This window comes from Ranitomeya imitator, chromosome 1, assembly GCF_032444005.1.
Source record: "Ranitomeya imitator isolate aRanImi1 chromosome 1, aRanImi1.pri, whole genome shotgun sequence".
Taxonomy (NCBI): Eukaryota; Metazoa; Chordata; class Amphibia; order Anura; family Dendrobatidae; genus Ranitomeya; species Ranitomeya imitator.
The window spans coordinates 27782902-27796450 of record NC_091282.1 but is presented as its reverse complement, the minus strand read 5'-3'; the positions used below and the strand labels follow the sequence as shown (position 1 = coordinate 27796450).

At 45.1% G+C, this 13549-nt stretch overlaps 1 protein-coding gene across 1 annotated transcript in view; it reads left to right on the top strand.

Annotated features, from left to right (window-relative positions):
- PLCXD3 (phosphatidylinositol specific phospholipase C X domain containing 3) overlaps positions 1–11953 on the top strand; it is a 99783-nt gene extending 87830 nt beyond the window's left edge. Inside the window, exon 3 of the mRNA XM_069745336.1 lies at positions 10832–11953. Coding sequence (XP_069601437.1) covers positions 10832–10985 — 154 coding nt within the window. The 3' untranslated portion in view covers positions 10986–11953. The remainder of the gene's footprint in view (positions 1–10831) is intronic.
- Positions 11954–13549: the final 1596 nt, after the last annotated feature.

Sequence of the window (13549 nt, the reverse complement as noted above, 5' to 3'; positions counted from 1 at the left end):
TATAGGCAACGATGCCGATCGTTGCAGCGTCGCTGTTTAGGTCGTTGTGTGGTCGCTGGAGAGCTGTCACACAGACCGCTCTCCAGCAACCAACGATCCCGAAGTCCCCGGGTAACCAGGGTAAACATCGGGTTACTAAGCGCAGGGCCGCGCTTAGTAACCCGATGTTTACCCTGGTTACCATTGTAAAAGTAAAAAAAAATAAACACTACATACTTAGATTCCGGTGTCTGTCCCCCTGCGTCAGCTTCCCTGCACTGTGTCAGCGCCGGCCGTAAAGCAGAGCACAGCGGTGACGTCACCGCTGTGCTTTATGGCCGACGCTGACAGTCAGTGCGGGAAGCTGACGCCGGGGGACGTGACAGACACCGGAATGTGAGTATGTACGGTTTGTTTTTTTAACTTTTACAATGGTAACCAGGGTAAACATCGGGTTACTAAGCGCGGCCCTGCGCTTAGTAACCCGATATTTACCCTGGTTATCAGTGAACACATTGCTGGATCGGCAATCCAGCGATGACAGCGGGTGATCAGCGACCAAAATAAAGGTCCTGATCATTCCCAGCGACCAACGATCTCCCAGCAGGGGCCTGATCGTTGGTCGCTGTCACGCATAACGATTTCGTTAACGATATCGTTGCTACATCACAAAAAGCAACGATATCATTAACGAAATCGTTATGTGTGAAGGTACCTTTAGTTGGGCTATATTGTGGCCCACCGAGATGAAATGGTGAGGGATGGGAAGGAGAAGATTTTTACACCTTATAGTGGATTTATACTTAGAAATCCTGTCACGAATAGGTTGGGATGTTTCGCCTACATTGAGTAGGCCGCAGGGACATTTGATTAGGTACTCTACGTATGATGATTCGCAGGTAAAGGACTCACGAATATTGAATGGCTTCCCAGAAAAGGGGTGTGTAAACGTATCACCTTTGAGCACATTGTTGCACTGTATACAATGCAAACATGGAAAGGTGCCTTTCCTTGGGTTCTGTAGGAACCGTTGTTTCGGTATACTAGATTTCGTGCCCATATCTGCTTTCACTAAAGAGTCCTTTAGGTTTGGTGCCCTTTTGAAACATGGAAGGAACGGATTTTGAAATTCCTGGACATCTGGGTAGGCGGTTGATAACAAGTGCCAGTTCTTCCGAATGGACTTATATAAAGCTGTGCACAAAGGGAATCCGATTCAAGGATTGTTTGGCTGACCCTGTAGGGGCATGATAAGATTCGGTTAGCACCTGTGAGGGGTAACCCCTTTCTTTAAATTTTGTAGTCATCTCATTAAGCCTGTGATGTCGTGTATCTATATCCAACACAATACGCCTTACTCTCTGGTACTGAGATTTCGGTATTGCCCGTTTTGTAGCTGTGGAGAGGAGACTATGGAAATGCAGTATACTGTTCCGATCTGTCTCCTTAACATATAGATCGGTAGAGAGGATTCCTCTAGGATCTTTGATCACCATTGTGTCCAAGTAGTTGATACGATAGGGATCATGGCCCATTGTGAATTGTATCCCAGGCCAAGAGGTATTCAGGAGATTAAAGAGCATTGTGTCTCTGAAGAGCCCCCCATATACATAAAAGACATCATCAATGTAGCGTTTCCATACAATTACATTCTCGCGAAAAAGTGCTTGTTTGTAAATGATATTTTGCTCAAAATCCGCCATATAGGCGTTTGCGTACGGGGTGCTACATTGGACCCCATTGCAGTCCCCCGTATCTGCAGATAAAAATTGTCCTGGAACGTAGCGCCCCGTACACAAACGGTGGCTCAGTGGTTAGCACTGCAGCCTTGCAGCGCTGGAGTCCTGGGTTCTAATCCCACCTTGGACACCATCTGCAAGGAGTTTGTATGTTCTCCCCGTGTTTGCGTGGGTTTCCTCCGGGCACTCCAGTTTCCTCCCACATTTACAAAGACATACTGATAGGGAATTTAGATTGTGAGCCCCATCGGGGACAGCGATGATAATGTATGCAAAACTGTAAAGCGCTGCGGAATATGTTAGCGCTATATAAAAATAAAGATTATTATTATTATTACAGAGATACATGATAAGATCTTGTCTGCAGTCACCACTAGGGGGAGCTCCCTGTATACAGAGATACATGATAAGATTCTGTCTGCAGCCACCACTAGGGGGAGCTCCCTGTATACAGAGATACATGATAAGAACCTGTTAGCAGTCATCACTAGGGGGAGCTCCCTGTACACAGAGATACATGATAAGATCCTGTCTGCAGCCACCACTAGAGGGAGCTCCCTGTATACAGAGATACATGATGAGATTCTGTCTGCAGCCACCACTAGGAGGAGCTCCCTGTATACAGAGATACATGATAAGATTCTGTCTGCAGCCACCACTAGGAGGAGCTCCCTGTATACAGAGATACATGATGAGATTCTGTCTGCAGCCACCACTAGGAGGAGCTCCCTGTATACAGAGATACATGATAAGATCCTGTCTGCAGCCACCACTAGAGGGAGCTCCCTGTATACAGAGATACATGATGAGATTCTGTCTGCAGCCACCACTAGGAGGAGCTCCCTGTATACAGAGATACATGATGAGATTCTGTCTGCAGCCACCACTAGGGGGAGCTCCCTGTATACAGAGATACATGATGAGATTCTGTCTGCAGCCACCACTAGGAGGAGCTCCCTGTATACAGAGATACATGATAAGATCCTGTCTGCAGCCACCACTAGGGGGAGCTCCCTGTATACAGAGATACATGATGAGATTCTGTCTGCAGCCACCACTAGGAGGAGCTCCATGTATACAGAGATACATAAGATCCTGTCTGCAGCCACCACTAGGGGGAGCTCCCTGTATACAGAGACACATGATAAGATCCTGTTTGCAGCCACCACTAGGGGGAGCTCGCTGTATACAGAGATACATGATAAGATCCTGTCTGCAGCCACCACTAGGGGGAGCTCCCTGTATACAGAGATACATGATAAGATCCTGTCTGCAGCCACCACTAGGGGGAGCTCCCTGTATACAGAGATACATGATAAGATCCTGTCTGCAGCCACCACTAGGGGGAGCTCCCTGTATACAGAGATACATGATAAGATCCTGTCTGCAGCCACCACTAGGGGGAGCTCCCTGTATACAGAGATACATGATAAGATCCTGTCTGCAGCCACCACTAGGAGGAGCTCCCTGTAAACAGAGACACATGATAAGATCCTGTTTGCAGCCACCACTAGGGGGAGCTCCCTGTATACAGAGATACATGATAAGATCCTGTCTGCAGCCACCACTAGGAGGAGCTCCCTGTATACAGAGATACATGATAAGATCCTGTCTGCAGCCACCATTAGGGGGAGCTCCCTGTATACAGAGATACATAAGATCCTGTCTGCAGTCACCACTAGGGGGAGCTCCCTGTATACAGATACATGATAAGATCCTGTCTGCAGTCACCACTAGGGGGAGCTCCCTGTATACAGAGATACATGATAAGATTCTGTCTGCAGCCACCACTAGGAGGAGCTCCCTGTATACAGAGATACATAAGATCCTGTCTGCAGTCACCACTAGGGGGAGCTCCCTGTATATGGAGATACATGATAAGATTCTGTCTGCAGCCACCACTAGGGGGAGCTCCCTGTATATGGAGATACATGATAAGATTCTGTCTGCAGCCACCACTAGGGGGAGCTCCCTGTATACAGAGATATATGATAAGATCCTGTCCGCAGTCACCACTAGGGGGAGCTCCCTGTATATGGAGATACATGATAAGATTCTGTCTGCAGCCACCACTAGGGGGAGCTCCCTGTATACAGAGATACATGATAAGATCCTGTCTGCAGCCACCACTAGGGGGAGCTCCCTGTATACAGAGATATATGATAAGATCCTGTCCGCAGTCACCACTAGGGGGAGCTCCCTGTATACAGAGATACATGATAAGATCCTGTCTGCAGCCACCACTAGGGGGAGCTCCCTGTATACAGAGATACATGATAAGATCCTGTCTGCAGCCACCACTAGGGGGAGCTCCCTGTATACAGAGATACATGATAAGATCCTGTCTGCAGGCACCACTAGGGGGAGCATGCGCCCCTTGTTTTCTGTCCATACAATGGAGGTGTCTCCTGTATATATGTTTTATTCAGTGATTTATTGCTTTGCTTCCTCCGGAGAATCTCCAGTAGATAATTAACTTCCTCTATATAACATTCTGCACTAATGTTGGTGTCTGGGGATGGATGTGATCAGTGAGTGGATTTGCCGCCCGGCATTTTCCCATTATTAATGATGATTGCACGTGATGTAGATAAATGTTATAGAACTTTCTATGTCTGCTGCTGATCGTTCTGATGAAATAATTACATGTGAGAAAAGAACAATCATCAACGGCTTCTCCTCCGTTACTCTTATGAACTATTCACTTATCACTATGCAGTATATGGTGGCTGCACTGTATGGCGGTATAGAGGCATTGTGTGGTACTGTGCAGTATATGATGGTGGCTGCACTGTATGGCGGTATAGAGTCATTGTGTGGTACTGTGCAGTGTATGATGGTGGCTGCACTGTATGGCGGTATAGATGCATTGTGTGGTACTGTGCAGTATATGATGGGTGCACTGTATGGCGGTATAGAGGCATTGTGTGGTACTGTGCAGTATATGATGGTGGCTGCACTGTATGGCGGTATAGATGCATTGTGTGGTACTGTGCAGTATATGATGGGTGCACTGTATGGCGGTATAGAGGCATTGTGTGGTACTGTGCAGTATATGATGGTGGCTGCACTGTATGGCGGTATAGATGCATTGTGTGGTACTGTGCAGTATATGATGGGTGCACTGTATGGCGGTATAGAGGCATTGTGTGGTACTGTGCAGTATATGATGGCTGCACTGTATGGCGGTATAGAGGCATTGTGTGGTACTGTGCAGTATATGATGGTGGCTGCACTGTATGGCGGTATAGATGCATTGTGTGGTACTGTGCAGTATATGATGGCTGCACTGTATGGCGGTATAGAAGCATTGTGTGGTACTGTGCAGTGTATGATAGTGACTGCACTGTATGGCGGTATAGAAGCATTGTCTGGTACTGTGCAGTGTATGATGGTGGCTGCACTGTATGGCGGTATAGAGGCATTGTCTGGTACTGTGCAGTGTATGATAGTGGCTGCACTGTATGGCGGTATAGATGCATTGTGTGGTACTGTGCAGTGTATGATAGTGGCTGCACTGTATGGCGGTATAGACACATTGTGTGGTACTGTGCAGTATATGATGGTGGCTGCAGTGTATGGCATTATAGAGGCATTGTCTGGTACTGTGCAGTGTATGATAGTGGCTGCACTGTATGGCGGTATAGAGGCATTGTCTGGTACTGTGCAGTGTATGATAGTGGCTGCACTGTATGGCGGTATAGAGGCATTGTCTGGTACTGTGCAGTGTATGATAGTGGCTGCACTGTATGGCGGTATAGAGGCATTGTGTGGTACTGTGCAGTGTATGATGGTGGCTGCATTGTATGGCGGTATAGAAGCATTGTCTGGTACTGTGCAGTGTATGATAGTGGCTGCACTGTATGGCGGTATAGAGGCATTGTGTGGTACTGTGCAGTGTATGATGGTGGCTGCACTGTATGGTGGTATAGAAGCATTGTCTGGTACTGTGCAGTGTATGATAGTGGCTGCACTGTATGGCGGTATAGAGGCATTGTGTGGTACTGTGCAGTGTATGATAGTGGCTGCACTGTATGGCGGTATAGAGGCATTGTGTGGTACTGTGCAGTATATGATGGTGGCTGCACTGTATGGCAGTATAGAAGCATTGTCTGGTACTGTGCAGTATATGATGGTGGCTGCACTGTATGGCGGTATATAGGCATTGTGTAGTACTGTGCAGTATATGATGGTGGCTGCACTGTATGGCGGTATAGAGGCATTGTGTGGTACTGTGCAGTATATGATGGTGGCTGCACTGTATGGCGGTATAGAGGCATTGTGTGGTACTGTGCAGTATATGATGGTGGCTGCACTGTATGGCGGTATAGATGCATTGTGTGGTACTGTGCAGTATATGATGGTGGCTGCACTGTATGGCGGTATAGAGGCATTGTGTGATACTGTGCAGTATATGATGGTGGCTGCAGTGTATGGCGGTATAGAGGCATTGTGTGGTACTGTGCAGTATATGATGGTGGCTGCACTGTATGGCGGTATAGAGGCATTGTGTGATACTGTGCAGTATATGATGGTGGCTGCACTGTATGGCGGTATAGAGGCATTGTGTGGTACTGTGCAGTATATGATGGTGGCTGCACTGTATGGCGGTATAGAGGCATTGTGTGATACTGTGCAGTATATGATGGTGGCTGCAGTGTATGGCGGTATAGAGGCATTGTGTGGTACTGTGCAGTATATGATGATGGCTGCACTGTATGGCGGTATAGAAGCATTGTCTGGTACTGTGCAGTGTATGATGGTGGCTGCAGTGTATGGCGGTATAAAAGCATTGTCTGGTACTGTGCAGTAAATGATGATGGCTGCACTGTATGGCGGTATAGAGGCATTGTGTGGTACTGTGCAGTATTGTTATTTACAGTGGGTACGGAAAGTATTCAGACTCCTTTAAATTTTTCACTCTTTTTTTCATTGCAGCCATTTGGTAAATTCTATAAAGTTCATTTTTTCTCATTAATGTACACTCTGCACCCCATCTTGACTGAAAAAAACAGAAATGTAGAAATTTTTATAAATTTATTAAAAAAGAAACCCTGAAATCACATGGTCAGAAGTCTTCAGCCCCTTTGCTCAGTATTGGGTAGAAGCACCTTTTGAGCTAGTACAGCCATGAGTCTTCTTGGGAATGATGCAACAAGTTTTTCACCCCTGGATTTGGGGATCCTCGGCCATTCTTCCTTGCAGATCCTCTCTCGTTCCGTCAGGTTGGATGGTGAACGTTGGTGGACGCCATTTTCAGGTCTCTCCAGAGATGCTCAATTGGGTTTAGGTCAGGTGTCACGATAATGTACAAAATGCAATATGATTATTAGTTTTCCCTGATAGCACACCATGGTGGGCCTTTGACCCCCCTTGTCTCTTTGTTTCTGCTTGCTGAAATGTGTGTGTAGAAGAGGTTTTATTGCTCTAGCTGTAAATTCCAGGGTCTGGGCAACTTACTCATCCTTAGTGGGCCCCCCACAAGAATTTATATTGCGCTAGTGTAGGCACAAATCTCCCTCCAGCTGAAACTGGTCTGATCTCTCTCTTAAGACAGGAGGTTCTTTGTTCTAATATAGTAAGATATTGGGCCACCAATTTGGGCTAGGAAAATAATAAGTCCATGTTGCAAATCTCCATCGGCGGATCTGTCAGCCACTGTAAGCATGAGCCTCTAATCCCAACAGGTACAAAGTACGGATTTCTCCGGAACTGTGTGTCCCAACTAGCCCAAACTTGGTACCAATGGAAAGCCAATTGTAAAAGAAGATGAATGAGCGGTGTGCTGTGATTCTGACATGTTCGGGAGCGAAAATACAAGAATTATAAGAATTGCTGTTAAAAGTTGTAGTCTGAGGAAAGGGGACGGTCTAAGTGAATCAGCCCTTTTTAGTGATGTCACAGCCGACCAGGTGTAAGTCTCTACTCTTCACCCAGCCTTCAGTCTTACCTGAGGAGCGCTTACTTCCAGCCCTGATGCACTGGGATATTTGGATCTCCGCCCACTAGCCTAGATTTGCCTGAAATGATCTGAACACATTTAAGTGTAAACTTCTCATTTAATCCCTGTTATTTTATAATTACCTTTGTACATATTTCCAATTATCTATTATTGTAACATCCTTGTAATGTTTTTATAAACACTGCCTAATCTTTCAGAGTAAAATATATAAATTACTAGTTTTCGTTCTCCTGCTCTAAAACGTACCCTAAGTCTTCTGAAGGGAATTACGCTACTGTTTTGGGTTAGCTTCGGACCCGTTAATCGAAGCTGGTGGCAGCATACCTTGTCCTGCGCTTTTGGGAGTCGTTGTAGCGACGGCGGCGTTTATAATTATTGTTCCTGCCTGAGTGGGAGTAGTTATATTGCCTCGCTGCAGCGTGCCCAATAGCCAGTACATATCAGGCAGCCTTTCTGGTGACTAATTACCCTAGGTGCAGTACCTAATCTGACCTGAGGGTAAGGGGGGCGCCAGAGAGCTGCAAGTTTTCAAGCGGAACTGTAAAGTGGGATATACATAAATCCCTGCAGTTCGTGTGATATTGCAGAGCAGTGGGATAACTAAAATAAGCCCCTGCGGTAAACTAAGAGGTCAATGTGAGCCTTGTGTGTGTTTTCATCACATTGGAGCAGTGGAGGGATAAATAAGATAAGCCCCCCTGCACATGTGATGGCCGCCTGTTGGCCTAAGGTCACCCCGATCCGTGACGTAGTGGTGACAGTCACGGTGTGAATCGTGACATCAGGGCTCTGGCTGGGCCAGTCAAGAATGGTCACAGAGTTGTTCTGAAGCCACTCTTGTTATTTTAGCTGTGTGCTTAGGGTCACGTTTTCAGCCAGGAGATCTCTGTACTTGGCTGCATTCATGGTTCCTTCAATGACAACCAGTCGTCCTGTCCCTGCAGCTGAAAAACACCCCGATAGCATGATGCTGCCTCCACCATGTTTCACTGTTGGGATTGTATTGGGCAGGTGATGAGCAGTGCCTGGTTTTCTCCACACATACCGCTTAGAATTATCACCAAAAAGGTCTATCTTCATCTCACCAGACCAGAGAATCCTATTTCTCATAGTCTGGGAATCCTTCATGTGTTGTTTAGCAAATTCTATGCGGCTTTCATATGTCTTGCACTGAGGAGAGGCTTCCGTCGGGCCACTCTGCCATAAAGGCCTGACTGGTGGAGGCTGCAGTGATAGCTGACTTTGTGGAACTTCCTCCCATCTCCCTACTGCATCTCTGGAGCTCAGCCACAGTGATCTTGGGGTTCTTCTTTACCTCTCTCACCAAGGCTCTTCTCCCACGATTGCTTAGTTAGGCTGGACAGCCAGGTCTAGGAAGACTTCTGGTGGTCCTGAAGACCTCTATGGATGTTGATGCCAGATTGCTGTGAGCGCTACCCTGTGGTCGGCGCTCATAGCAATGCTGTAATTCTCCTACATAGAGGCAATCTGAGCATCGCTCCTATGTAGCAGAGTCGATCAGGCTGTGCCAGCTTCTAGTCTCCCATAGAGGCTATTGAAGCGTGGCAAAAGTTAAAAAAAAAAAAAAATTAAATATAAAAAAAATTAAAAACTATAAAAGTTTAAATCACCCCTCTTTCGCCCCATTCAACATGAAACAATTTAAAAAAAATCAAACCTGCACATATTTGGTATTGCCGCGTTCAGAATCGCCCGATCTGTCAAAAAAAAAGGATTAACCTGATCGCTAAACAGCGTAGCGAGAAAAAAATTCATAATGCCAGAATTACGTTTTTTTTGGTCGCCGCAATGTTCAATTAAAATGCAATAACGGGCAATCAAAAGAAAGTGTCATTAAAACCGTCAGCTCGGCACGTAAAAAATAAGCCCTCACCCAACCCAAGATCCCGAAAAATGGAGACGCTGCGCATATCGGAAAATTGCGCATTTTGGAATTTTTTTTTCACCACTTAGATAAAAAGAACCTAGACTTGTTTGGTGTCTATGAACTCGCAATGACCTGGAGAATCATAATGTCAGGTCAGTTTTAGCATTTAGTGAACCTAGCAAAAAAGCCAAACCAAAAACAAGTGTGGGATTGCATTTTTTTTGCAATTTCACCGCACTTGGAATTTTTTTCCCGTTTTCTAGTAAAAGACATGGTAAAACCAATGGTGGCTTTCAAAAGTACAACTCGTCCCACAAAAAAACAAGCCCTCAGATGGCCATATTGACGGAAAAATAAAAAAGCTATGGCTCTGGGAAGGAGGGGAGGGAAAAACAAAAACGCAAACCCGAAAAACGCTCCGGGGGTTAATTAGGAAGGAGTAGGACCATCTCAAGGAGGATCGCAAGGAAATGGACGGCTTGCGACTAAAATATGAGTGTCTGAGCAAAGGGTCTGAATACTTATGGCCATGGAATATTTCAGTTTTTTTCTTTTTTAATAAATTTGCAAAAAATTTTTTAGACAAAAGCACTGAAAGCAGCGACGAGGAGCGGGCGTGAAACTGCTCTAAATCCGCAAGGAAAAAATAAGCCGCACGAGACGCCAGGACTCTCAATGCTGCGTCTTGTGATCCGGCTGATAATCCGATACGTACAGTCATGTGACAGAAGAGTCGCTAATTACTCGCCCAACAAACCCTCAGAACGAGCTCACTGACAGATCCTCAGTTAACTCTTCAGGGTGCAAGAAATAGTGTAAGACAGACACGATGAAATTTTTTTTTTCTTAAACCCAATCACAAAAAAATATTTATTTTTTTCAGCAGCCTCATTATCATCACAGGCAGGATTACAATAAAAGGTAACAACTTCACGATGAGCAATGTCACAGTTCACCTCTAAAATAGACCCAGCGACCAAATGTGAAAATCGCAAGATTTCTGATTTGTCATTTTTTGAGGACATTATTATTTTTTTTTACTTAACTGCATGTATTTAGGGCTAGAAATGATTCTTGCAATTGAGTTTCATTAACATTTTTGCAGCGTTTTCCTCCTATAACCTCAGGATTGCACTGTCTAGTGCTGGCTGCAGAGTGAGTTAACTGAGGCTCCATCAGTGAGCTTGATCGGAAGAGTCTGTGCTGTTATCACCAGTGTCATGGAGTCCTGTGGCTGACGCTCCTGTTTTTGTTTCTCCGCAGCGCTCTCCCCTCCATGATGCATTGGGTGCGGACGCAGAAGCCGGGAGAAAGCGGGATCAACATCATAACGGCAGATTTTGTAGAATTAGGTGACTTTATCAGCACGGTCATCAGGCTGAATTATCTGCTGGATGAAGAAGACAACGCCACTTGATACAAGAGCAAGAAACCTCCAAAAAACATGAAATGCTGCAGTGTCATTGTCTTAGCGATGTTTTCTTGTACACAGAACTCTTCCTACAAATTCTCCATGTTGCTTGGGGCCCATAATCCAGAAGTGAAATCATAGTACTTTCATTCCCAATCTCATAAAATTAAAGGGACGGTAAACAGCTGCTTTTCTTAAAATCCCAAAACAGTGCCACCCTTGTCCACAGGTTGTATGCTGTACTGCAGATCACCACCACCAGATATAACCTATACTACAAGGGCGGTGCTGTTGTTTTTTTTGTTTTTTTTGGGAAGAGAGCAGCCATGTTTTACTAATCTTGTACCACCCCTTTAACGACAAAGAGGGCGCACTTTGTTTATGTCATTTCATGGGATTTTGTCTTTCAAACCAAAGTATTAATTAATTCAATTTGTGGACTTTATTTAATGATTGCTCTAGTCAAGTAGAATCTTTTGTGGTTGTTGTTTTTTTTTTTTTAGAATCTCAGTTGTGATTTTTCTTTCTTTTCCATTTATGGTAACAATTTATTGGATAAGCTCCGCCCCCAGATCCACCCATGAGGAACCTCAAAATCTCTAAAAATTGCTAACTTACTCTATACATTAGCCTGCCCCCAGGAAATCAGTAAGGAGTGATTATATCACACCCTCTAGTGCCACCCAACAGTGGAATAGGTAGCCTCGGAACCTTTTTTCAGTTTTTTTCTTTTTTTTTTTTTTTTTTTAAGATGTCATTGATTTCCAACCTGTAGCAAAACTATTACTAACGCATGATGGGAGTTGTAGTTTTTCTTCAGCTGGGAAGCCATAGGGCGATCTGTTTTTTTTTTGCACAATGTGTAAATCTTCATTTCTAATATCTGATGCAGCGGGATTGTTGATTCCCAGGGTCACAATGTGTATCGTTTCATTTCTAAGGGCTTGTTTTCACTTGCGAGGAACACGTCCGTGTCTCGCATGTGGAAACGAAGCTCTGGTGCCGGCACTCCGGAGCGGAGCGTGCGGCTCCATGTGTTGCTATGCGGCCGCACGCTCTGCTCCACAGTGCCGGCGCCAGAGCTTCGTTTCCACATGCGAGGCACGGACGTGTTCCTCGCAAGTGAAAACAAGCCCTAATCCTGAATATCTGATGCAGCACGATCGTTTATCCCCAGGGTCACTATGTGTAAAGTTTCATTTCTAATCCTGAATATCTGATGCAGCACGATCGTTGGTTCCCAGGGCCACTATGTGTAAAGTTTCATTTCTAATATCTGATGCAGCGCGATCGTTGGTTCCCAGGGTCACTATGTGTAAAGTTTCATTTCTAATCCTGAATATCTGATGCAGCACGATCGTTGGTTCCCAGGGTCACTATGTGTAAAGTTTCATTTCTAATATCTGATGCAGCGCGATCGTTGGTTCCCAGGGTCACTATGTGTAAAGTTTCATTTCTAATATCTGATGCAGCGCGATCGTTGGTTCCCAGGGTCACTATGTGTAAAGTTTCATTTCTAATATCTGATGCAGCGCGATCGTTGGTTCCCAGGGTCACTATGTGTAAAGTTTCATTTCTAATCCTGAATATCTGATGCAGCACGATCGTTGGTTCCCAGGGCCACTATGTGTAAAGTTTCATTTCTAATATCTGATGCAGCGCGATCGTTGGTTCCCAGGGTCACTATGTGTAAAGTTTCATTTCTAATCCTGAATATCTGATGCAGCACGATCGTTGGTTCCCAGGGTCACTATGTGTAAAGTTTCATTTCTAATATCTGATGCAGCGCGATCGTTGGTTCCCAGGGTCACTATGTGTATCGTTTCATTTCTAATCCTAAATATCTGATGCAGCGCGATCGTTTATCCCCAGGGTCACTATGTGTAAAGTTTCATTTCTAATATCTGATGCAGCGTGATCGTTGGTTACCAGGGTCACTATGTGTATCGTTTCATTTCTTATCCTGAATATCTGATGCAGCGCGATCGTTGGTTACCAGGGTCACTATGTGTATCGTTTCATTTCTAATCCTGAATATCTGATGCAGCACGATCGTTTGTTCCCAGGGTCACTATGTGTAAAGTTTCATTTCTAATCCTGAATATCTGATGCAAGCGCGATCGTTTGTTCCCAGGGTCACTATGTGTATCGTTTAATTTCTAATCCTGAATATCTGATGCAGCACGATCGTTTGTTCCCAGGGTCACTATGTGTAACGTTTCATTTCTAATCCTGAATATCTGATGCAGCACGATCGTTGGTTCCCAGGGTCACTATGTGTAAAGTTTCATTTCTAATCCTGAATATCTGATGCAGCACGATCTTTGGTTCCCAGGGTCACTATGTGTAAAGTTTCATTTCTAATCCTGAATATGTGATGCAGCGCGATCGTTGGTTCCCAGGGTCACTATGTGTAAAGTTTCATTTCTAATATCTGATGCAGCACGATCGTTGGTTCCCAGGGTCACTATGTGTAAAGTTTCATTTCTAATCCTGAATATCTGATGCAGCGCGATCGTTGGTTCCCAGGGTCACTATGTGTAAAGTTTCATTTCTAATATCTGATGCAG